At 34.4% G+C, this 24,797-nt stretch overlaps 3 protein-coding genes and 1 pseudogene across 6 annotated transcripts; 2 read left to right on the top strand and 2 right to left on the bottom strand.

The window, feature by feature from the left end:
- Positions 1-10,898: 10,898 nt before the first annotated feature.
- Positions 10,899-11,528, top strand: LOC121173883 (secreted RxLR effector protein 161-like). The gene has a single exon (XM_041011421.1). It carries the CDS (start codon positions 10,899-10,901, stop codon positions 11,526-11,528), a length of 630 nt encoding a protein of 209 aa, XP_040867355.1.
- A 474-nt stretch (positions 11,529-12,002) lies between these two features.
- Positions 12,003-13,908, bottom strand: LOC100812455 (rust resistance kinase Lr10-like; annotated as a pseudogene).
- Positions 13,909-18,293: 4,385 nt separating this feature from the next.
- On the bottom strand, positions 18,294-20,480 carry LOC100809236 (rust resistance kinase Lr10). Its single transcript, XM_003549252.5, has 2 exons — positions 19,623-20,480; positions 18,294-19,534 (listed from the first exon to the last, which is right to left on the bottom strand). The coding sequence occupies exons 1-2, from the start codon at positions 20,353-20,355 to the stop codon at positions 18,444-18,446; spliced, it is 1,824 nt and encodes a 607-aa protein (XP_003549300.1). The 5' UTR covers positions 20,356-20,480; the 3' UTR covers positions 18,294-18,443.
- A 237-nt stretch (positions 20,481-20,717) lies between these two features.
- Positions 20,718-23,644, top strand: LOC100305358 (stress-induced receptor-like kinase). 4 transcript variants are annotated; one of them, XM_041010858.1, is made up of 4 exons: positions 20,718-21,002; positions 21,189-21,232; positions 21,335-21,742; positions 22,459-23,644. In XM_041010858.1, the coding sequence occupies exons 1-4, from the start codon at positions 20,833-20,835 to the stop codon at positions 23,520-23,522; spliced, it is 1,686 nt and encodes a 561-aa protein (XP_040866792.1). In that variant the 5' UTR covers positions 20,718-20,832; the 3' UTR covers positions 23,523-23,644. The 4 variants fall into 4 exon arrangements, with proteins under 4 accessions (XP_040866792.1, XP_006600115.2, NP_001237957.1 ...); XM_026126290.2 differs by having other exon boundaries at positions 20,987-21,002; positions 21,113-21,232; XM_006600052.4 differs by having other exon boundaries at positions 20,719-21,232.
- The last annotated feature ends 1,153 nt before the right edge of the window (positions 23,645-24,797 follow it).

The following is a 24,797-nucleotide window of genomic DNA, read 5'->3' as shown; positions in this document are numbered from 1 at the left end:
TAAAAAAAAATCTATAAAACACATTAAATAACCTGCAAAGTATAGTTCTTTGTTGGTGAAATGATCCGGAAGCAAAACCTCAAATCTGATTGGTCATTATCTACTTTAATTGTTGATGTAAGCAAGTTCACAGTGTGATGAGCAACAGATTTCTCATCATGTACTCCACCATGATGATGAGAAGACAGCCATCGACTTAAAAGTCCAGAAGCAAGCTCAGAGCTATTCCTCTGGCCAGGATGTTGACTACTAGACCCCTACACATGATAAATAACCACAAAAAATGTCCATATGTCCCCCTGTATTCGGGCTTGGGTTTATCTTACTTAGGTGTTATTTTATGTACACTATTAGATTGTCTCCATCATTATGGGATTATGTCTCTAATCCAAAATTCTGGGAGACATTTAATGATTTTGTTCAGACTTAAAATTAAGCGTTCGGATATCTAAAAAAATTTCCATTTGCCCAGATATGCGATGCAATCAAGCCTAAATCTCTGTTCTTTGTCTCTGATAGAAACTAGATCAGAAACTAGAACGGAATGAGTTTTTTATTGAATGAATCCCTAATGGTTAATCTGCACCAGTGTGGTATAAGAATTCAGAATGAATGAGGGCAAAATCTACAAGAATGACCTCCCCAGGAAAAAGAGAGCCGAGTTTCTCCCACCCAAAACTAATCCTCACGAACTAACTCCCTTCCCTTTTCATCTTCTGCAGTTCTAAAAAATCCTTCAAATATGATAGTAAAATTAACAAAAGTTAAAAAGATAAAGCATATGAAAAAAGCAATGCTTTTCAAGATAGATGAGGCAACGAAAATTGACATCAGACCACAGGTGTTTAAAATTAAAACAAATGAAGTGAAGGCTTATATTACTAAAACACTACAATAAAAGTGGACTAAGAGCAGTAGCTTGATTCACACCAAGTCTCAAACCTCCTTCGTAATGATAATAATAAAAAATAAAATACAAATAATATGTAGAACACAAACGATACCAAATATTTGGACACTATATGCCTTAACATTGGAAATATTATTAGCTCATTACCAGAAGATCATTTTGTGTTTTAGGATAAGCTAAATCAGAAAGTTGAAGCCTCTCTTTTACTTTTTATGGACTTGGTTCAAAGAGGTCTTAAAATTATAAGCTGGTAGAAATTATAACAGACAGTAAATGCAGCCTTCCTAGTGCATACTATAGAGAAACAGAAATCTATGTTAAAAATAATTCAATGGGGGAAAATAGCAAGAATAATCTGAATTGATACCTCAATCTTTTTCCTCAAATCATCATTTCCTTTCAGGAGGGAGTGCACTGGAATGAAGGCTGAAAGAAATATAATCCGTCCTAATTCCAACACTAGAATCCTGTAGAGTCAAATAGGACACATCACATGGCCAGGACATTAACATGAAAAGCATAAAAGAGGGACTAATAGGCCAAACACAAACATTACATTTGAAGTCACAAAATTTAAAAATTCATGATTTATACATGAAATTCTTTTTTCAAAAGGATTTGCTTTGATTTTGAAATCTTTGTGATTTTAGTTGAGTACATGCAGAAATCTGCTCAAATTTGATTTGATTTAAGTTTTAACTATTTAAATTGACAACATTGTTCTCATTATAGAGAAATCATATTATTTGAAGGGTAAAAGAGGAAAATTAGCAAGATAACACGAATTCGATTCATTTTTAATGAATTCCAAACATGGGGATCGGTTTCTAAATCAAATTGGTTCTATTTTTTAATGATTACATAGAATATGGGAATTGCACAGAATTATATATACCTCTAATAGAAATGTTATTTCATCCAAATCCAAGTCCTCACCAAACACGCAGTCAAGTTTTACTCCAAGAAACCAAAGCAGAAAATCCATATCAATATATCAAAGTAGTAAAAAAAATACACATATACAATTGCTTATTTCAAAACACAGATTGGTGTCTAATTTAGGAAATGAGTACAATGCATATTTTGTGATAGAACATGATAAGCATAATATATTTTAGTGGGTCTGTGTACCAAAATGAACACCCCATGAAGTATACAACTCATAAATTGATCTTAAAAAGGCTTTTCCAACTTTTGTTTTTGCATTTATAGCCACGAAACCATTAGTCATCCATTTATAGCCATGAAAACATAGTTTGAAATTGAAATTTGACAGTTCAATTTTTTATGTTTACAACTCAAGTATTCCTTTGATAAAATAGAGTGGTTTGATTAACACGCCAAATTCTATCATAACAAAATACAATATCAAAGCATTCAAATGACCAAAATTTTTATTCCAGAACCAATAAATAACATGCAAATGAATAAACTCCAAATACATAGCACATGGTAATATATTTTACCAAACTCAAATCATAAATAATTCCAATTTAGATAGACATAAATTGATGACAAGGTATTTGTGGGGGTTTAGGTTAAGAAAGGAGGTAGCGACGAGGGTTTGGGTCTGTGGTGGTGATAACAAGGTTGGCATGGGGAGTTTGGGTTTGCAAGGATTGATTCTAATTTGAATCGATGTTAAAACTGATGTAAAAATATATTTTTTTATATCAATTTATAAATAGCTAATATTATGAAGTTGCTTTGAATTTTAAGAATGCACCGTGTCATTTACTACAAAGATTTTCAAACAACTAATGTTTACATCGACGTAAAATGTGTTTCATGTAATCGTGATTAAACGCCATTTATATATAAAAGAGTAACATTGATTAACCACAATTTATATAAATATATTAAAATTAGTTTTGATTTTAATTTATATAGATGAATAAAATTAATAAACAACAATTTGATATAAGGCGCACTTAATTGCACTTTTTGCCTTAACCTTTTTAATTTTTGGTGAATTTTACCCCAACAAATATAGATGACTAAATTTTACCCTCAATATTTAAGCAACTTATAAATTTTATTTCTTGTCATTTATCCATTGATAAACATAAAAATTAGAAGTAAAATATGTCAAATTAATTTGTTAAGAGTAAAATTCATCAAAAATAAAAAATTTAATGATAAAAAATATAATTGAATCTTTATATATATATATATATATATATATATATATATTATAGAAATTTTATCACAAGTCTATTCACTACTAAAAAATAACTTTTTTATGACGCGTATTCTAAGACGGTCATACGTAACCGCCTTAGAATGTCACGTGGTGGCAGTTCTGTAATTAAGAAGAATAATTTTTTTTATGACACACTTTCTAAGACGATTTTATGGAACCACCTTATAATGTACTAGGGGAACGTAATCCACAACGGGTTTATATAGAAAGACGTCATTGTTTTTATTCCCCTAATTACATAATCCACTATCGTGTGTACTTTGAAACCCTATCCTCCTCTGAAATCCGATCCCTTTCATTTCTCCCTCCACTCTTTAGCGCTTCCTTTGACTCTTGCCTTGGCCACCCGCTCACGGCCGCACAAGAGCATCACCGACTTCCGCGACGAGCTCCACCAGCTCATCAAACGCCTCTTGCGCTCCAACCAAAACAACACCTGTGATTCTTGCGGAGGCTTCAGATTCATAGTGTGCGATGAGTGCAACGGAAGCCACAAAGTCATTATATGACTTGAGTCCTATTGTATGTTCTTAAAGGTTTCGGTCTGAGTTTTATAAATAAAAAACAAGAATACAAAAATTAATCATCAAAATCAATGACACTGGGTGGTTCCTTTGAAATTATTTTGTCTGGTGTGGCTGGTGATGCGGCCAAATTGGGTCGAAACTGTTCCGACCATGAAGAAAGTGGAGCTAAAGTTGGAGACTTAAAGCCTTAAAGCGTGCACAAGAGCAAGCAGCTCGAGAAGGACGAAGATTCAATGAGGTTTCTATGCTTGCTTTTCAGATATTCCTTGTTCCTGTCTGTGATCCTGTAATAAATTTGTTGTTTACTATATGGATATGTTCAGGTTGTGGAAGAAAGGTGGAGTTCTCTTGGTGAGTTGAGGGTGTCAGGGTCTTGGGGAAAGCAAAAGAGCAAACAAGTGGTAGATGAGGGTGTCGGGGTCTTGGGGAAAGCTTTATGCATGATTTTGGGGAAAGCTATATTAATGAAATCTAAGGGTTCAATTGCATGTTCAGAATTTATGTTAAGCAAATCTAAGGGTAAGATCCACCTTATTACACATATTTCATTTTCTAAAATATTTGATTATTCCCACTGACAAGAATTCCTTGTTAAGGGAAAGTATTTGGTGGTTAGTGATGTGAATTTGAAAGCCTCCAGTGTTCAAAAGTCAAAATTTGGGCCTTAAGGATCTTGTTGTTTGCAGAGTTGGACAGACAGGGTTTGAAAAAGGTGAGATTGGATGAAAGACACTATTTGATTCTAGCGTTAAATGTTTAATTTGATAATTAATTCATGTTTACAATTGATTGCATTTTAATTGACCTTATAGTTATATTCTTGGGTTGAAATCTGATTGCTCAATTTTATATAGGATCACTGGACTGGATGTTTGTCATCTTTTATGACTAACTGTTGTATAGAAAAGTTTTATAAAATTTATATCTTTTCCCCAATTTATGGTTCTTTTTGTAGGTTTGTACATATTTTTAGCTTAGTTTAGTTTTTATGCAGTATATATACCCTTCAATAAGCATTAATGAGTTTTCAACTTCAGTTTCAGGTGAAAATAGATGAAGAAATAGAAGGCTGCTACAGTTGGTGTCTCGCTAAGCGAGGCATATGCGCTTAGCGAGCAACATCCGCTAAGCAAGGCATCAGCTCGCTTAGTGAGTCAAGGGAATCTTGAAGAGAATCTGCCACGCATGCACGCGCTCAGCGCACCATCAGCTCGCCTAACGAGTAGTTTGTCTCTTCTGGCGCTTAGCGCGCCTGGCTCGCTAAGCCAAAAGTCACTTACTCGCACTTAGAGCGAGAATGGCGCTAAGTGAGCCTTCGAGGTCAGAAAGCCCTTTAAAGTTGAAGTTGGCGTAAAAAGAATGTGTGCTTAGAGGAGAGTCTTTAGTCTGGGAGAACAATTGTGCATTATGTGAAAGAGGCAAGGGAGCACCAAAAACCCCAGCTTTCAAGAGGATCTTAGGTTTTAGGGTAATTTGTAGGTTCCTAGAGGTGGAGGAGACATCCCCACTGCTGTGTAATCTATATTTTGCTTTCTAAAACCACTATTGTAGCTGAAAGGTGGTACCTTACCATGGAAGGCTAAAGCTTTTGTTGGGTAATTCTACTGAGTCTTGATGTAAATATTCTTTCATATCTATTTGATGTTGTTTTGTTGTGTTCACTGTTTCTATCTGCATTTAATTCTTGCATGCTTTTGGACTGATCAACCATTTGTGTGTAAAGTTACGATTTTTAGCATTGGAAAATGTTTTTAATCCTTAGAACTGGATAGAGCAGGGTTAGATAACTGCATTGCTAGACATAGAGTGCAGGGTTTTAGTTTTTATTATGCTTTGACCTTAATGTTGTTCGGTTAGGCTAAGTTCGATGAGGGATCCGAGAACGAAGTTTAATTAGAATTAGCCCATTCATGCGAGACATCGATGTTTGGGATAATCGTCCTCAGCATAGAACACAAGAACAACATTGAATAGAGAAAAACCCTTAATTGCATCAAGTAATTCAGTAGGAGGACCCAACATTTTAATCATCTGTTTTCTCTCCCTTTGTGATAGCTTAGTTTGTAGTTAATTTAGAATTACGGAATATACCTTTTGCTTATTTCTATTTAATGGCTTTATACAATGTTTACTTGCTGTGAACACATCACTGAATGAAACAAGTTTCCTGAGTTTGATACTCGATTTCTTACCATTTTATATTACTTGATCAACTCGGTACACTTGCCAATAAGATTTCGCAGTTATAAAGTGAGCGAACAAGTTTTTGGTGCCGTTGCCGGGGAACTTCTTTTCATTTGGGAAGTTTAGTTCAGTTCGTACGCATTGATTCTTTATTCTTTGATTTATTGTCTTTGTGAATAGTTAGTTTAGTTCAGTTTGTAGCCAGAGGTTCAAGCACATAACATTACTTATCCCCATTCTTTGATACAACTAATACATGGCAATTTATTTCATGGCCTACCTAATGAAGACCCATATGCACACCTAGCAACCTACATTGAGATTAGCAATACAATCAAGATTGTCGGTGTGCCGGAGGGTGTAGTTAGGCTGAGTTTGTTTTCATTTTCACTGTCTGGAGAAGCCATGAGATGGCTACACTCATTCAAGGGTAATAGTTTGAAGACTTAGGATGAAGTTGTTGAAAAATTTATGAAGAAATATTTTCTTGAGTCGAAAATAGTAGAAGGAAAAGTTGCCATCTCTTCTTTTCACCAATTTCCAGACTAGTCCTTGAGTGAAGCTCTAGAAAGATTTCATAGCTTGCTGCGGAAAACTCCGACTCATGAATTCTCAGAGCCGATTCAGCTTAATATCTTTATTGATGGGTTAAGGCCGCAGTCAAAGAAGTTGCTTGATGCTTCTACTGGGGGAAAAATTAATTTGAAGACCCCAAAAGAGGCCATGGAATTGACTGAAAATATGGCTGCAAGTGATCACACTATCTTGCGTGATCAGACTCATATTCCCACCAAAAGAAGTTTGTTGGAGCTTTCATCCCAGGATGCACTGTTGGCACAGAACAAGTTGCTTTCCAAGAAGCTTGAGACTTTAACTAAAACATTAAGTAAGTTGCCAAATCAATTTCATGTTCATCAACCTTCACATCCTACTGTTTTGCAGTTTGGAGGTTGCAGCATTTATGGTGGAGCTCATTAGTCTGGATGTTGTATTCCCATAGATGACACAGCTCAAGAGGTAAATTACATGGGGAATCAGCCCAGACCCAATTTCAATGCAGGTGAATATTCAGGTTTTCAACATGGTCAGAATTATAACCAACAACAAGGACAATGGAGGTCTCACCCAGGAAATCAATTTAACAAGGACCAGGGTGGGCCATCTAATAGGCCTCAACAACAAGGGCCTAGCCTTTATGAAAGGATGACCAAGCTGGAGGAGACCCTTGCTCAGTTTATGCAGGTTTCTATGTCAAATCATAAGAGCACGGAGTCAGCTATCAAAAACTTGAAATCCAGGTGGGATAGCTGGCCAAACAGTTGGCAGACAAGTCTTCTAGAACTTTTAGGAGGAACAATTAATAGGTCTTCCTCCTTACTTTCCAACATTTGTGTTGGGCTGTGACCAAAATCCATATAGAAGTTTATTTTGTTATTTTTCTGTTTTGTCCTCTGCTTATATAAGGTAAGGATGCCCTGTATTTTACATAGAGGATAAGCTTCCACTTGTATATTATTGCAAACATAATAAAAGCTTTCTGTTTTTCCCTCCCATGGATGTAGCCTTACTCAAGGTGAACCACATAAATCTGTTTGTGTGTTCTTTCTCTCATCTCTTTCTCTTTCAATTTTGTTACAACATCGTGTGTGTGACATAACTTTCTTCTGCATCTGTTGTTGCTGTTTTTGCTTGTTCTTCATCACTTCCACAACAATCTGGAATCAAGAGCTCAAGTTGCGATCAAGGGAATTCAAGATTCTCGTCTGAATATAAAGATCAAGCTGTGGGAGTCTTGTTTCTGGTTCTTTCGCTGCTTCTTTGTGATCAAGAACATTCAAGAAATCATGTCAAACACAATCAGGATTGAGAAATTCAATGGAAAGAACAGCTTCAATCTGTGGCGCATCAAGATGCATGCTTTGTTGAAGGAACAACATGTTTGGGCTCCTGTTGCTTCTGCATCTGTGAAGAAAGAAGTGACTTCTGAATCAAAAGAAAAGGCCTCTATTTCAAAGACTGAAGAACTTGCAGAACAAGAAGAAAAGGCTCACTCACTAATCTTGCTTTCCTTGTCTGATGAATTTTTATATGAAGTTGCAAATGAAGAAATTGCAAGTGGCTTATGGCTCAAGTTGGAAAAGCTGTATATGACTAAGTCAATATGCAACAAGCTCTTCTTGAAGAGGCGTCTATTTGGTTTACACATGAAAGAAGATACATCTCTTTAAGATCATCTTGATGAATTGACTTCTATTTTGATGGAATTAAGAGATATAGATGTTAAGATAGAGGATGAAGATGCTGCCATGATTCTGTTAGCCTCTCTACCACCATCATATGAGAGCTTTGTCAATTCTCTTAGTGTTGGTAAGGAATGTGTCACCATGGAGGAGGTGAAATCCATCTTATACTCAAGGGAACTTCGATCTAAAGCACCTGGAAATTCTGAAGAATCAAATGGATTTGGTCTTGTTGTCTCTAACTCTAACAAGAACATCAAGAAAAAGGTGTTTAAAGGAAAGAAGAAGACTCATGTCAATCCAAAGGATATTTGTAACTACTGCAAGGAGCCAGGTCATTTGAAGAAAGATTGTCCCAAGAAAAGGGGCAAACCATCTGCTGTTGTTGCCAAGGAAGGTTCCACATCTGAAGATGAGCTTGTTCTCTCAGCTGCTGATCATTACCAACATTATGAAAATAAGTGGATATTAGACTCTAGCTGTTCCTTTCATATGTGTCCTAACAAAACCTGGTTTGACACCTATGAAGAGAAATCGGGTGGAAATGTCTTCATGGGAAATGATGTCTCATGCAAGACAGTTGGAATTGGCACAATAAAAAGCAAGATGCATGATGGAATTATCCAAACGCTCACTGAAGTTAGGCATGTTCCAGAGCTGAAGAAGAATCTAATCTCCATAGTTATTATGGATGGAAAAGGGTTCAAATGCAGCAGTGAAAATGGGGTCATGAAAATTTAGAAAGGCTCTACGATGGTGATGAAGGGTATAAAAAGGGGTAATCTCTATATACTTCAAGGTACAACATGTGTTGAGGATGGTCTAGTTGCTATTGCATCAAGATCCAATAAGAGCATACCTGACTTAACTCAATTGTGGCACATGAGGCTAGGACATATGAGTGAAAAAGGTATGATGATACTTCAAAAGCAGCAGCTGTTGGGAAATTAGAAACTGGATGAACTTAAATTTTCTGAGCATTGTGTTTTCGGCAAGCAACATAGGATTAAATTTCCTAAAGCAATTCACACCAGCAAAGGAACTTTTGATTACATTCATGCTGACTGTTGGGGGCTTGCAAGAGTACCTTCTCTAGGTGGTGGAAGGTATTTTCTGTCCATAATTGATGACTACTCAAGAATGACATGGATCTACATCATGAGTCAGAAGAGTCAAGCTTTCAAATGCTTCAAAGAATGGAAGGCACTGATTGAAAAACAAACTGAAAGGAAAGTTAAAAGACTCAGAATTGATAATGGCTTGGAGTTTTGCTCAACGAAATTTAACAAATTCTGCAGAGATGAAGGGATTGCTAGACAGTTTACTGTTAGGAACACTCCTCAGCAAAATGGAGTTGCTGAAAGAATGAACAGAGCACTCCTGGAAAGAACAAGATGTTTATTGTCCAATGCTGGTCTCAACAGAAGTTTTTGGGGAGAAGCTATCAATACAGCTTGCTTTCTAATCAATATAACACCCTCTACTGCTATAGGACTTAAAACTCCTATTGAAATCTGGAATGGCAAAACAGCAAACTACTCAAATCTAAGAGTATTTGGCTGCAATGCCTATTATCATGTCAATGAAGGAAAGTTGGTACCTAGATCAAGAAGAGTCTGTTCATGGGTTATGGTGATGGGGTGAAAGGCTATAGGATCTGGTCATCATCTGAAAGGAAAGTTCTTCTCAGCAGAGATGTAATTTTTGATGAATCACACCTGTTTCATCCCAAGCTTGAGGTTCCAATTGCTGGAACACAAAGATGCCACTCTCCTCAAGAAAAGGATGTAGAATCTACAGCCAAAGACTCAGAAAAAGGGGGTCATTTCGAAACATCTCCTGTGGTTCTTCAAGAAGGTGAGAAATTAGAAGATTTTAGTGCAAATGAGTCTCATTTAGCTGCTGAACCTGATCCTCCACAGCTCAATTCTAGAATCAATCAGAGACCAAAAAGGGTCACTAAACCTCTTGAAAGATATGGTTTTGAAGACATGGCTGCCTATGCATTACATGCAGCTGAAGAAATAGATTCAAATGAACCAGACACTTACCAAGAAGATATTAATCATCCTGAAGCTGAAAATTGGTTGTTAGCTATGAAAGAGGAAATGGAATCTTTATATAATAATCAAACCTGGAAACTTGTTGAACTACCTAAAGGAAGACATGTGGTAGGTTGCAAGTGGATATTCAAGAGGAAGCCTGGTCTTTCAGAAAAGGAAGGGATAAGATACAAGGCTAGGTTAGTTGCCAAGGGATTCAGCCAGAAAGAAGGAGTAGATTTCAACGAAATCTTTTCACCTGTGGTCAGACATATATCTATCAGGGTTTTGCTTGCTATTGTGGCAAACCAAGATCTGGAACTTGAACAACTTGATGTCAAGACTGCTTTTCTCCATGGAAGATTGGAAGAAAATATTCTAATGAAACAGCCTGAAGGATTTGAAGTTCAAGGAAAAGAAAGGTATGTTTGTCAACTGCAGAGGTCCTTGTATGGTTTGAAACAATCTCCAAGGCAATGGTACATGAGGTTTGACAACTTTATCACCAGCCAAGGATTCAAGAGAAGTCTCTATGATTGCTGTGTTTATCACAACACGGTGGAGGATGGATCAATGATCTATCTTCTACTCTATGTAGATGACATGCCTATTGCAGCAAAAAGCATGTGTGATATACAAAATTTGAAGATCCTCCTGAGTGGTGAATTTGATATGAAAGATCTAGGGGCTGCAAAGAAAATCTTAGGAATGGAGATCTATAGGGACAGAACTCAGAAAAGGCTATTTTTGTCTCAAAAGGATTACATTTAGAAGATACTTATGAGGTTTGGAATGGCTGATTCTAAACCTATTAGTACTCCCCTTTCAGAAAAAGAGAAGCTGTCAGATATGATAAAGGTTCAAGCTCAGGCTGATAAGGACTATATGTCAAAGGTTTCATACTCAAGTGCTATTGGCAGTCTCATGTATGCCATGGTCTGCACCAGACCTGACCTTGCTTATGCTGTTAGCATGGTTAATAGGTTCTTAAACCAACCTCAGAAGGAACATTGGAAGGCTGTGAAGAAAATTTTCAGATATCTTAAAGGGACTTCAGATGTAGGTTTGATCTATGGATCTCACCCAGATTGCTGCCTCACTAGCTATTCTGATGCAGATTTTGCTGCTGATCTTGTCAAGAGAAGGTCATTAACAGGGTATGCTTACACCCTTGGTGGCTGCTTGGTGAGTTGGAAGGCAACACTTCAACCTTCTGTTTCCTTCTCAACTACTGAGGTTGAATATATGGCTTTTACTGAAGCTGCAAAGGAAGGAATTTGGCTGAGAGGTCTGATAAATGATCTCGGAATTAATCAAGAATATGCTAACATCTATTGTGATAGCCTTAGATGCTTGGCCAAGGATCAGGTTCATCATGATAGAACCAAGCATATAGATGTTAGATATCACTTCATTCGGTAAGAGAGAAGAATCAAAGTTCATAAGATTAGCACTCTGCACAATCCTGCTAATATGTTCACAAAGCCAGTTCCAAAGAGCAAGTTTGATCACTGCTTAAGCTTGCTCAATGTAGATTGTTGGGGTTAAAATCATGTGTGTTTGGAGGGTGCAGTTTGTGTTTTATATGGATGTTGGTTCAAGGTGGTGAATTGTTGGGCTATGACCAAAATCCATATGGAAGTTTATTTTGTTATTTTTCTGTTTTGTCCTCTGTTTATATAAGGCAAGAATGCCCTGTATTTTACATAGAGGATAAGCTTCCACTTGTATAATGCAACCATAATAAAAGCTTTCTGTTTTTCCCTCACGTGGATGTAGCCTTACTCAAGGTGAACCACGTAAATCTATTTGTGTGTTCTTTCTCTCATCTCTTTCTCTTTCAATTTTGTTGCAACATCGTGTGTGTGACATAACTTTCTGCTGCATCTGCTGCTGCTATTCTTGTTTGTTCTTCATCACTTCCACAACAATTTGTATGACAGATTTTATGGATGGACAATTCAATGGCTGCCACTGAATGCACCAAAGTCCAACAATTGCTAGTTTCTATGCAATTTTAACATCACCGTCATCCTCAACATGGATATGCACATCTCCATGAACAAGGTCATGCATCCAATCTGCATACAACACATGGAAATCTTGTGGAGAAGACATGTCTAACAATATTTTGTAACTATAAATATCAGACTTATAAGACACATTCCCAAAGTTTCTAGAGAAAACTTCAGGTGCAATGTATCCGAAGGTTCCTCTAGCTGCTGTCATGGACACCAAACTAGGATTCTTGGAACACAATTTTGCTAAGCCAAAATCAGAAATTTTAAGAGTGAAGTTGTCATCAAGTAACACATTGTGAGGATTGATGTCAAAGTGAATAATGGGATGGTTACAACCTTGGTGAAGATACTCAATCCCTTTAGCTATACCAAGAGCAATGTTCTGCAGCTTCTCCCAGCCAAGGAAATCCTGCTTATCATCTGGTGGAAATATGATGCTTTGTAGCGAACCATTTGGAAAGAAATTGTAGACCAGAGCACGATGGATTCCTTTAGCACAATAGCCAAGCAAACGAACCACATTGATGTGGTGGATTTTGCCCATAATTTCCAATTCATTGATGAACTCTTTCCCTTTTTCCCTCTGTATTATTGAGGATCTTCACAGCCACCAGAATCTCAATTGAAAGTTTTCCTCTTAATACAACCCCATGAGCTCCTTCCCCTAACTTCTCTTTAAAACCACCAGTGATTCTTTTCACATCAGCATTAGTAAATCTTGCAGGCTTTTCTGCCCTGTATTCCTCTAAGAACTTCTTCACCCTTGCTTGGTCCTCTTCTTTCTGTCTAAAATGGTATATGATCTTAAAAATGGCAATAACTACGAACCCCAAAAGAATCGAACCTACAATAACAATAGGAGACTTGATTAAAAAAGAAAAAAAAAGGCAAAAAGACTAAGTGAAGTTGTGTGAAGGAGTTTGATCTAACATGTAGTAGAGTAAATAAAAAGATTTGGGAACACGAATAGTTTTTTGTTTGTCCATGCAGTTGAAACATTCAATGTCACCTTTGTTGTTCTTCCATTTACATTTCTTTCCTTTTGCTTTGCACTTACTAGAATTTGCTTCCAACCATCTCAAATCCAACGAATTTCGCTGCATCCCGTAAACCAAAACTGGTGTAACGATGTCAAACATTTTGGTACAAGATGTTAGGTCCAATCTGAGCACACTGTCGTCAAGATCAGAAACATAAATTGGATAGGAGATCATATCTTGTGAGTCTGACAGTGACTGTTCAGAGTTTCTCAGGTATTGATGCTCAACTGAAGAACAGTTGTAGAAGCTCAACTTACTATTGTAGAGTTCGTGCACTTCCCATTGTAGCTAACACAGGCTTTCAACACTTGTTGGACGTCACTTATATATTGTATAAAATTAAAACGTGTAAGTGATTAAGTCCATTGGATGTGAATAAAACAACTCAGTTTATATATACTGGTTTTCATAATAGGTGAAAGCTAGTTAATTAACAACACTCGAACGTTGAATATAACTCATTAATAAAACAATTTTTCACTTGTGGTTGGACGCGCACTAATAAGAGTTTTAGAATGAAAAATAATATCAAGTGTGCTCGTTATGTAGTAGCTCCTATTCACCAGACCACCACGATAAATCCCTTACAACGATAGTCATGGGTTTGGATTGGTAAGGGTGACAAGGTCGTGGTAGGGGACTTGGTATCATGGTGGCGACGAGGTCTTTGTGGGGGTTCAGGTTAATAAAGGAGGTAGCGACGAGGGTTTGGGTCTGTGGTGGTGACAACAAGGTTGTCATAGGGAGTTTAGGTTTGTAAGGGTGGTAGTGATAGGGGTTTGGGTGGGTGATGGTAGCAACGTGGTGGCGGGGTGGGGTCGTGGTGGCAGTGATGTGGTTGGTAGGTTTGGGTTCATGGTGACAATGAGGTCATTGACAACAAAGTTGAGAGAGAAACTAGAGATTTTGAGATTTTGTAAGGCTAGAGCAAAAAGGAGTTCAAATTAATAATACAAAAAATGATTCGACATTGATTCTGATTTGAACGGATGCTACATATGATATAAAAAGATATTTTTTATATTGATTTATAAATAGCTAATGTTATGAAGTTGCATTGAATTTTAAGAATGCACAACACCATTTACCACAAATTTTCAAACAACTAATGTTTACATCGACATAAAATGTGTTTCATGTAATCATGATTAAACGCCATTTGATAGATAATAATAATAATAACAATAACAATAATAATAATAATAATAATAATAATAATAATAATAATAATAATAATAATAATAATAATAATAATAATAATAATAATAGTAAATATATAGTTTTTATTAAAATCTTTAATATTTTAACAATATTTTAAAAAATTCAAACACATGTATTATTTTCCATTTAAAAATTTTAATGTCCACATTTTTATGGAAAAATTAATTTACATATAAATGAGTAACATTGATTAACCACAATTTATATAAATATATGTTAAAATTAGTTTTGATTTTAATTTATATAAATAAATAAAATTAATAAACCACAATTTGATATAAGGCGCACTTAATTGCACTTTTTGCCTTAACCTTTTTAATTTTTGGTGAGTTTTAGCCCAACAAATTAAAATGATTATATTTTACCCTTAATTTTTAAGAAACTTATAAATTTTACTTCTTGTCATTTATCCATTGATAAATATAAAAATTAGAAGTAAAATATGTCAAATTAATTTGTTAAGAGTAAAATTCATCAAAAATAGAAAATTTAATAATAAAAAATATAATTAAATCTTTATATATATATATATATATATATATTATAGAAATTTAATTATTGATTATCACAAGTCTATTTATTAGTCTTCGAGTTCAGCTTTTTCTATTGTTTATTTCGCAAACGTAGCAATTCAGATAATTACTAGTTGGTTCATAGAATGTACTCATCAAAAGTTCACCACACATCTAGACTTGTGGAAAAGAGAAGTCTTCCATTAATATCCGTGTTGATATATAGTAAGTTTTATTCAGCAATACATTCTAATGATTTTGACAGGGTTGCCTTATATAATCACATGATATGCAGCGACTTTGACTAGTCAAAGTCATTGTGTAATTCATATAATTAGTATTTACAAAATTGAAAATAATAATTATTCCAACTTTAATATTATTGGATTTTTTTATCGATCAGTCAGAACATAATTAATATTGTTGGATTGCATGTATAAGGTGAAAATTTATTACCAGTGTGAAAAATATTTTGATTTTTTTATCCATAAATATTAATTATTAATATTATTAGATTTTTGTTAGTTGGAAAATTTGAATCCAATTTCTCTCTCATTCTCTTCTTTCTTTGCCACCAGATTAAATTTATATCTCTTATTTTAATTTCTTTGTGTTACATGGGCACGGGAGAGGAAAAGATGGTTACGTTAACATACACAGAGTTGTATCAAATGAACTTTGAGATCCTCAGCAAATTATAGTGACTTAAGTTACCAATGAGCTTTTTTTATGGATTTATTATTTCAATTTTTCTTCTGTTATTTATTTTTGTTATTAATTATCTTCATATATTTCATGCAAAAATCTTGCACGTATCTTGAAACAAACTTTAGTTATTATCACAGGTACTATTAATTAGTCTTTGCTAAAGGACAATGTAAAATAGAAGCAGTTCCGCTCACTAATTAAAGTCTATGCCGTGAAGATTAATACAGGTTTAAATTTCAAAGAATATGACAAGGTTGTCTTGTATATATGTCCAATCTAAGTGTCACTCTCACTGTCATGCATTATTGTTTTGGGGAAGACAATGTTCGTGGACCTGATCCTTGTTAGTGTTAATTGAAATTGAACAGGTCATATATAACCAATTTTTTGTGTATTAATTTAACTATTTATTATTTCTATTTTTCAGTTATTTATTTTTGTATCAAATTATCTACATATATTCCATGCATAAGTCATGCATGTATTTTTATCAAAAAGGTATATAAGTCATGCATGAGTTGGTGTAATTAAACTTCTCAAATCTAAGTTCGATTCTAACATATAAATAAATAGAGTGTTCAACATATTACTTAAAACAAACTTTAGTTCTTGTCAAAGGTACTATTCACTAGTCTTTGACTGACTTTTTCTGTAGTATTGTGTGTAAAAGGTAAATGAACAATTAAATTATAAGCAATCTCACTCACTATACCCATAATCCTTCCTCACTTTTGGACTTGTGGACTAGAAAAACTCAATAATTAAAGTCTGTGCCGTGAACCTTATTAATGCATCCATGTTTAAATTTCGAAGAATTTGTCAAGATTTTATTGTATATATGTGTCCAAAATATAATGCTACTCTCACTCGTCTCTCACTGCCATTATTGTTTGGAGAGACCCGTGGACCTTGACCTTGACCTTGGAGTTAAATGAAATTGAACAAATCATAAAGCTAATTCTTGATAGAGTTAAACCCGAGTTGTATCAAATGAGCTATGAGATTCTCAACTAATTATTATTAGAAATAAATAATTAACTAATATATATATATATATATATATATATATATATATATATATATATATATATATATATAGACAGAAAATATTTAATATAAAAAATCTTTAGCATAATATGTAGTTTCAACATTATTTTTTTTACTAGCAAAACAAAGAGTATATATTTATACAAAATGAATGGGTATAAGCTATAACCAGAATCTTAAAAGTTTCAACATTAATGTTTTCATTAAAATATAAATTTCTATAATTAGATTTTTTTATGAAATTTATGTTTTATATTCATTTCAGTGGCTTATTGTTTTTTAGAGTTGAAAATCAACGCTATAATTTGAAGAATTCATTTTAAAAATATAAAAAAAGACAAGATAATAAGCAAGAGAAAGACTAGGTGAGAGATAAAAATGTTAATAGAGAATACGTAAAATAAATGGTATAAATAATTTTATAAAAAAAGAGAGTCTTCGAGGAGTATTGGATATTATATTTGATAATTAATGTGCAAAATCTGCGATCAAACTAGAGCTGTGCATGAAGTTCATTCCTTGCATATTCAAAACTCATGGTGACCGCGCGCGTGCGTCCACTTAATGAAATGAACAAGAGAGGATCCTAAAGCTTTGTATTCTTGATAAAAAATACTTCCTTTATTGTTGATTAATATTCTTAATTCACTCTTCAAATAACAATATTGACTAAGAGGAGTGGTATAATTTTCTTTCTTATGTGCGAATTTTCTTACAAATTTTGGTTTCCAAGTAATACGGACATCAATAATCAATTTCCTGCCATTTGCAGCAAATTGCTTTGTAGAAAAGTCGAAGTTTAGGAAATTTTCAGTAGATTTTCACACGAAAATATCCTCAAGCAATTTTCTTTGTAGAAATTTTATTTCAAAAATTCTCAACTAGCTAGGTTTCCTGCAGGTTTCAAATCCTCAAATAGTTCTGCATGTAATTTTCAGGTGAATCTAAAATCCACAAGTAATTTTCCAGCAGATTATAAATCCCATATAATTTTCCTATAGATTTTAAATTCGCAAGTAATTTTCTTGTGAATTTAAAATATCAGCATCAATTTAATTTTTATTTTATTTTATAAATATTAATGCATGATTATGAGTTTTTAATATTAATATCCTTCAGAATTTGTTTAGGAAAGAAACAAATTTGATTAAAAAGTCTAGCCCTTGTTAAGAATAAATTTGGTAAACTCTTGTGTATTGTTTGATTTAAACATTTTCATATCTTGGTTTTTTATAACTCAATTTTATTTACAGACATGCTGACAGCACAAATGAAAATTAAGTTTATAACTCAATTTTATTTACAGACATGCTGACAGCACAAATGAAAATTAAGTAAATGGAAAAATAGGAAATAAAATTGAGGTTCTGTAATTACCACCCAGATAGAAGACGAATTTAATACAAACTACACAACTACATGAATAATAAAATAATGAGTAATTCATTCAGTGGGGTTTTTTTTTTTTTAAATCTTACCAATAGGTTTTCGATTTATTGACACCATTAAACTCTTATTTCATAATCATTTTTTACCAATAGGTTTTCGATTTATTGACACCATTAAACTCTTATTTCATAATCATTTTTCACCAAACATATCCAAATATTAAACATCATTTATACATATATATATATATATATAAAAGAATAATTGATTAATTATAATAATAATTTACTTTATTTTCATACATTTGATTCAAACACAACAATATTTCCTTGAGGAGAAAACAAAATATGTGTAAACACTGATCATCTCCCGTTGTAAATAAATCAATAAGCTAATTTCTCATTCTTGAATTACTTCCAATTCCAAAGGTAGTCTTGCCGAAGTGAATCCACTAGGAATAGTGGAAGTGGATGAGTGAAATGGATTAGGAGGAACAGTTAATAGGTCTTCCTCTTTACTTTCCAACATTTGTATGACAGATTTTATGGATGGCCGGTTCAATGGCTGCCACTGAATGCACCAAAGTCCAACAATTGCTAGTTTTCTTGCAATTTTAACATCACCTTCATCCTCAACATGGATATGTACATCTCCATGAACTAGGTCATGCATCCAATCTGGGTACAACACATGGAAATCTTCTGGAGAAGACGTGTCTACATTCTTCCTTCCTCCAACCATTTCTAACAACAACATTCCGTAACTATAAATATCAGACTTATAAGACACATTCCCAAAGTTTCTGGAGAAAACTTCAGGTGCAATGTATCCCAAGGTTCCCCTAGCAGCTGTCATGGACACCAAACTAGGATTCTTGGAACACAATTTTGCTAAGCCAAAATCAGAAATTTTTGGAGTGAAGTTGTCATCAAGTAACACATTGTGAGGATTGATGTCAAAGTGAATAATGGGATGGTTACAACCTTGGTGAAGATACCCAATCCCTTTAGCTATACCAAGAGCAATGTTCTGCAGCTTCTCCCAGCCAAGGAAATTCTGCTTGTCATCTGGTGGAAATATGAAGCTTTGAAGTGAACCATTTGGAAAGAAATTGTAGACCAGAGCACGATGGATTCCTTCAGCACAATAGCCAAGCAAACGAACCACATTGATGTGGTGGATTTTGCCCATAATTTCCACTTCATTGATGAACTCTTTCCCTTCTCCCTCTGTATTATTGAGGATTTTCACAGCCACCAGAATCTCATTTGAAAGTTTTCCTCTAAATACAGCCCCATGAGCTCCTTCCCCTAGCTTCTCTTTAAAACCACCAGTGATTCTTTTCACATCAGCATAAGTAAATCTTGCAGGCTTTTCTGCCCTGTATTCCTCTAAGAACTTCTCCACCCTTGCTTGGTCCTCTTGTTTCTGTCTAAAATGGTATATGATCTTAAAAACGACAATAACCGCGAACCCCAAAAGAATCGAACCTGCAATAACAACAGTAGGAGACTTTATTAAAAAAGAAAAAAGAGGCAAAAAGACTAAGTGAAGTTGTGTGAAGGAGTTTGATCTAACCTGGTGCAGAGTAAATAAAAGATTTGGGAACATGAATAGTTTTTCGCTTGTCCTTGCAGTCGAAACATTCGATGTCACCTCTGTTGTTCTTCCATTTACATTTCTTGCCTTTTGCTTTGCACTGACTACAATTTGCTTCGGACCATCTTAAATCCAACGAATTTCGCTGCATCCCGTATGCCGAAACTGGCGTAACGATATCGAACATTTTGGTACAGGATGTTAGGTCCAAACTGAGCACACTGTCATCAAGATCAGAAACATAAATCGGACAGGAGATCATGTCTTGTGAGTCTGACAGTGACTGCTGGTAGTTTCTCAGGTGTTGATGCTCAACTGAAGAACAGTTGAAGAAGCTCAACTTACTTGTTTTAGCTTCATCGTCAAATTTGTAAGGATGAATAAGAGAATCGTTGATTTGCAGAAACTTGTGCGGAAGGCAATTTTCCGGGTCATTCAACACAATTTCATGATTTTCGTAGTTTATGTAACTGACTTGGAGTTTTACGGAGGAGAGAGCAAGCATAGTCTCATGTTTTTGAGTACAATATAGACAAAACCCCGGATAACCACATTCATCTTTAATTCCCTTGATGAGTTTGAAGGGAAATCTGATAGGTGGTTGGCCAGAGCCGCAAGACCATTCCCCACACTCATTGTTGCTGCTGCCACTTTTGATAAGGAGAAGGATTAACATTATTTGGAGGGGCAGCACACTAGGAAGCTCTGTCATCTCAGCAACGTGTGCTTTGTTTTCTTTTCGTGCCAGTTAGAAACACTGAATATTTAAGTTCATCGGTAGTTAAGTTGAGTTGAAATTAGCATGTGTCCCGTTGATCCACGCACTTAATGTTTTTATGCTTGAACAGATTTTATGTTTTTTTTTTATTATTTTATATTGAATAATCAATTGCAGAAACCAGATAGAAAATGGGAAAACGCGGTTTCTCAGTCCAAGTCAACACATGTTTGGATCCTCGACGCGCTTAGGACATGACTTAGGTCATTAGAAGCAACAACTAGTAAATTGGAGGTGATTTTTGGGTAGATGTGACTTGGAAAACGTTATAAAAAAACACGTACTTGGCTATCAGTATTACCACATAATTTTGTAAAAGGAAAAAAATGTGTCCCTTATATATTTCAAGTCCGTGTTCTAAATTTAATATCTAACTTTGATTTTGTATGCACTTCAAACAGTTTGGGCGTCATGTGGAGAGAGAGAGCGTTATTGGTGATCCTGCTACTGCTTCTAGTCCAGCAAATTTGTGCTACCAAGAAGCAAGATCATGGTTGCCCCCTTTCTTCCTGCGGCAAAATCACCAACATAACTTACCCATTTCGATTAAAGGGCCACCCTAAAAGCTGCGGCGACAATAGGTATGAGCTAGCTTGTGAAAACAATGTTACTGTGTTACATTTGTACTCTGGAAAATATCATGTGCAGGCAATCAACTACAATAATTTCACTATCCGAGTGGTTGATCCAGGAGTCGATCAACAAACAAATTGCTCCTCCCTTCCTCGCTATTTCTTGTCTCGCTCCAATTTCACTGATACTTACAGTGATATTTACAACATGGATCCATACCAAGCTGGTCAATATTCAGGTCATCGGAATTTATTTATTTGTTATCGGTAAAGATTAGTTGTTAGTTTTTATTTATGATGAAATCCACGACTTTTTCATTCTCAATTCTTTCAATACTTAGGTCGTAGTAATTGGGACAGGCTTGCTTTCCAGCATATAGTGTATATGAATTGTAGCAATCCAGTGACTCAGAATGGGAAGTATGTGGATACTGCTTCATACGTCAACTGGGACTCCAAAGACAAGTACATATACGCTATTGCTGGTGACTTAAAAGCAGAGGACTTCCAAGTTGGTTGTCACGTAAAGCTGGTTGCTCTGACATCTTGGTGGGGTTTGGATACAAACAATTATTCCTACTCTGCCATGCACACGGGGCTAGTCTATGGATTTGAGATTTCATGGATGCGCCTCATATGTGACCAGCACTGTCCAAGTAAACACGGCTGCTACTACTACAAGGTCTGCTTTTTCGACTCTGTCAGCCAGGAGGTTCATTATTGGAACTGGGAAACATCATGGGGTTGGAGTGAGTGAAACTTAACATAAAAAAGACTTTTTTATTCATAGTGCTCTGTGTTAATATGATTTTTTTTTAATATACGTGACCTTTTTGTTTTATGAGAATTAATGGTAAATAATATTTTTTATGGACCTAAAGGTTTAGCTTTAATAATCTTAACTTTTGGCCGACCTCTTTTAATTGCATACACTCGTACATTATATGTGGTAAACGAATTAGTAACTTCTACTGTATCATGAATTTCTTGTGATCATCACTTGCAAAATTTAAAATAGGTTAAATATATTCTTTAATAAACATAAAACAATAAATTAGTCTCTAAAATTGGCATAATTATTTATTTTGATTCCTTTGTAACAAAAAAGAGTAAATTTAGTTTTTAATTTTGACAACCATCCATTAGCCAATTTGGTCTTAAATGCACTTTAATGTTAAAGGAAAAATTTACTTATACATAGCAACGTCAACAACCAAATTGATTAATATTTGTTTAAATTAGAAATTAAATATATGCAAAAAAACTAGAAATTAAATTTGCTTTATGTTTTTGTAACTATCTAAATGGATGTGCATAGTATCAATTTTAAGATCCAAATTGTTTTTTTTTTCAAGTCAAATGGATCTCTTAATTTAACAAATACTTTATTTCTTTTTACATTAACGGTGCAATCAAATGATTCTTTACCATGATCTTTATTCACTCAAGTAAAATTTTCTTGCAGGTATTCTCATAATTTTCACTATGTTATGGGCATGGAAAATTTTGTTAACAGTGTCACTGTTTATTGTGATTTTGACGTGTAAATGGAGAAAAAGACATTTGTCAATGTTTGAAAGTATTGAAAATTATCTAGAACAAAATAACTTGATGCCTATTAGATATTCATACAAGGAAGTTAAGAAGATGGCAGGAGGTTTTAAAGACAAGTTGGGTGAAGGAGGATATGGCTCTGTGTTCAAGGGAAAATTGGGTAGCGGGTCTTGTGTGGCAATAAAGATGTTAGGTAAATCAAAAGGAAATGGCCAAGATTTTATTAGTGAAGTTGCAACCATTGGAAGAACATATCATCAAAATATAGTACAATTAATTGGATTTTGTGTTCACGGGTCAAAACGTGCTCTTGTCTATGAATTCATGCCCAATGGATCTCTTGACAAATTTATTTTTTCCAAAGATGAAAGTATACATTTAAGCTATGATAGAATATATAATATATCAATTGAAGTGGCTCGTGGAATTGCTTATCTCCACTATGGGTGTGAGATGCAGATTTTGCACTTTGATATCAAGCCCCATAACATTCTACTAGATGAAAACTTCACCCCAAAGGTCTCTGACTTTGGATTGGCAAAATTATATCCAATAGATAATAGCATTGTCCCAAGGACAGCAGCAAGAGGAACAATTGGATATATGGCTCCAGAATTGTTTTATAATAATATTGGGGGAATATCCCATAAGGCTGATGTTTATAGCTATGGAATGTTGTTGATGGAGATGGCAAGCAAGAGGAAAAATCTAAATCCCCATGCAGAGCGTTCAAGTCAACTTTTCTTTCCCTTTTGGATTTATAATCATATTGGAGATGAGGAAGATATAGAAATGGAAGATGTCACAGAGGAGGAAAAGAAAATGATTATAGTTGCACTTTGGTGTATACAATTGAAACCAAATGACCGTCCTTCAATGAACAAAGTAGTCGAAATGCTTGAAGGAGACATTGAAAACTTGGAAATACCTCCAAAGCCAACTCTGTATCCAAGTGAAACTATCACAAAAGATTAAAAAATCAAGTCTAATGAAATAATATCGAGTTATTTCATAAGTTCTTATTATTCTATATGAATTAATCCCTTGGTAAAGTACACTATTTTGACAATACACGATAAACATTTATTTGCTTCTCATTATTGTTTTGAACACTTGTCCATTCATAATAGTTCACTTGTTTTATCATTTCTTATTATTTTACATCTCAAACGTTTAAAAATAAGTTATCAATTTTTTTTTCTAAGTTTCCAAATATGGAATCATGGTAGAACTCACTTTACTTGAATATGTATGGTGATATTCACAAATTTTACTGTAACATTATATTTCACAACTAGAGAAGTGTGATTCTACATCGGTTATTTGAAGCATACTACATCAGTTTACGATCGTCGTCGTAAGAAACGTCGTAAAAAGGGAAAGCCTATTCTACGACGGTCGCAAATGACTGTCTTAGAATGTTGAACATTCTACATCGGTGACCGATGTAGAATGCTCAGTATTCTAAGACAGTCATGTTTCAACGATCGTCTTGGAATGATTAGCATTCTACATTGGTCGTCTCAGAGCCGATGTAGAATGCATTGCATTCTAAGACTATATTTGACGCATGATCGTCTTAGAATGATTAACATTCTACATCAGTCGTCTCAGAATTGATGTAAAATACTTTTATTTTTATTTTTTTAGTTTGAGCTACTTTTTTTTTTTTACAGAATTAAAAGCTAGGTTCTTCAAATACCTGTAATAAACACGTGAAAATATGAAATTAATTAAATTTTATACAATAAAAAATAACAATATATAAATTCAAGATGATACATATTAACCAAACAATATATAAAAGATAACAGGTCAAATATTTCCTTTAACCCTTTTCCAATCTCTTTCACTGCTCCCCTATATATATATCTTGGGAAGAAAATATATTTGGATATTTATGGGTGAAGGTATCTCATATACTTGGTCCCCTACCACCTTTCGTTGTCGCACCTTCAAACTATATACATATATACATTAATTTCACAATAAGCACAACACATAATCAAAATCAAGCATGTCTCATTAATGTTCGAGGCCCAAGGACTAGAGGCCCACATGTTCTAAGGAGTCCTCAATTGAACAATTTATAATCCTGAGCTTGAAAGATGTAAGTGCTTATTATACTCATCAATCAATCCAAAAAATTCACTTCCTCTCAAACATTTAAGTTAAAAGACAATGGTGTTTGTTATGCTCAGTCTATCTATCTAAGTAGTCCAGCTTAAAAAAGTCATAAATAAAGTATTA

Source organism: Glycine max, chromosome 17, assembly GCF_000004515.6.
Source record: "Glycine max cultivar Williams 82 chromosome 17, Glycine_max_v4.0, whole genome shotgun sequence".
NCBI classification, from domain to species: Eukaryota; Viridiplantae; Streptophyta; class Magnoliopsida; order Fabales; family Fabaceae; genus Glycine; species Glycine max.
The sequence above is the reverse complement of the archived record's forward strand: the minus strand, read 5'-3'. Positions and strand labels throughout refer to the sequence as shown.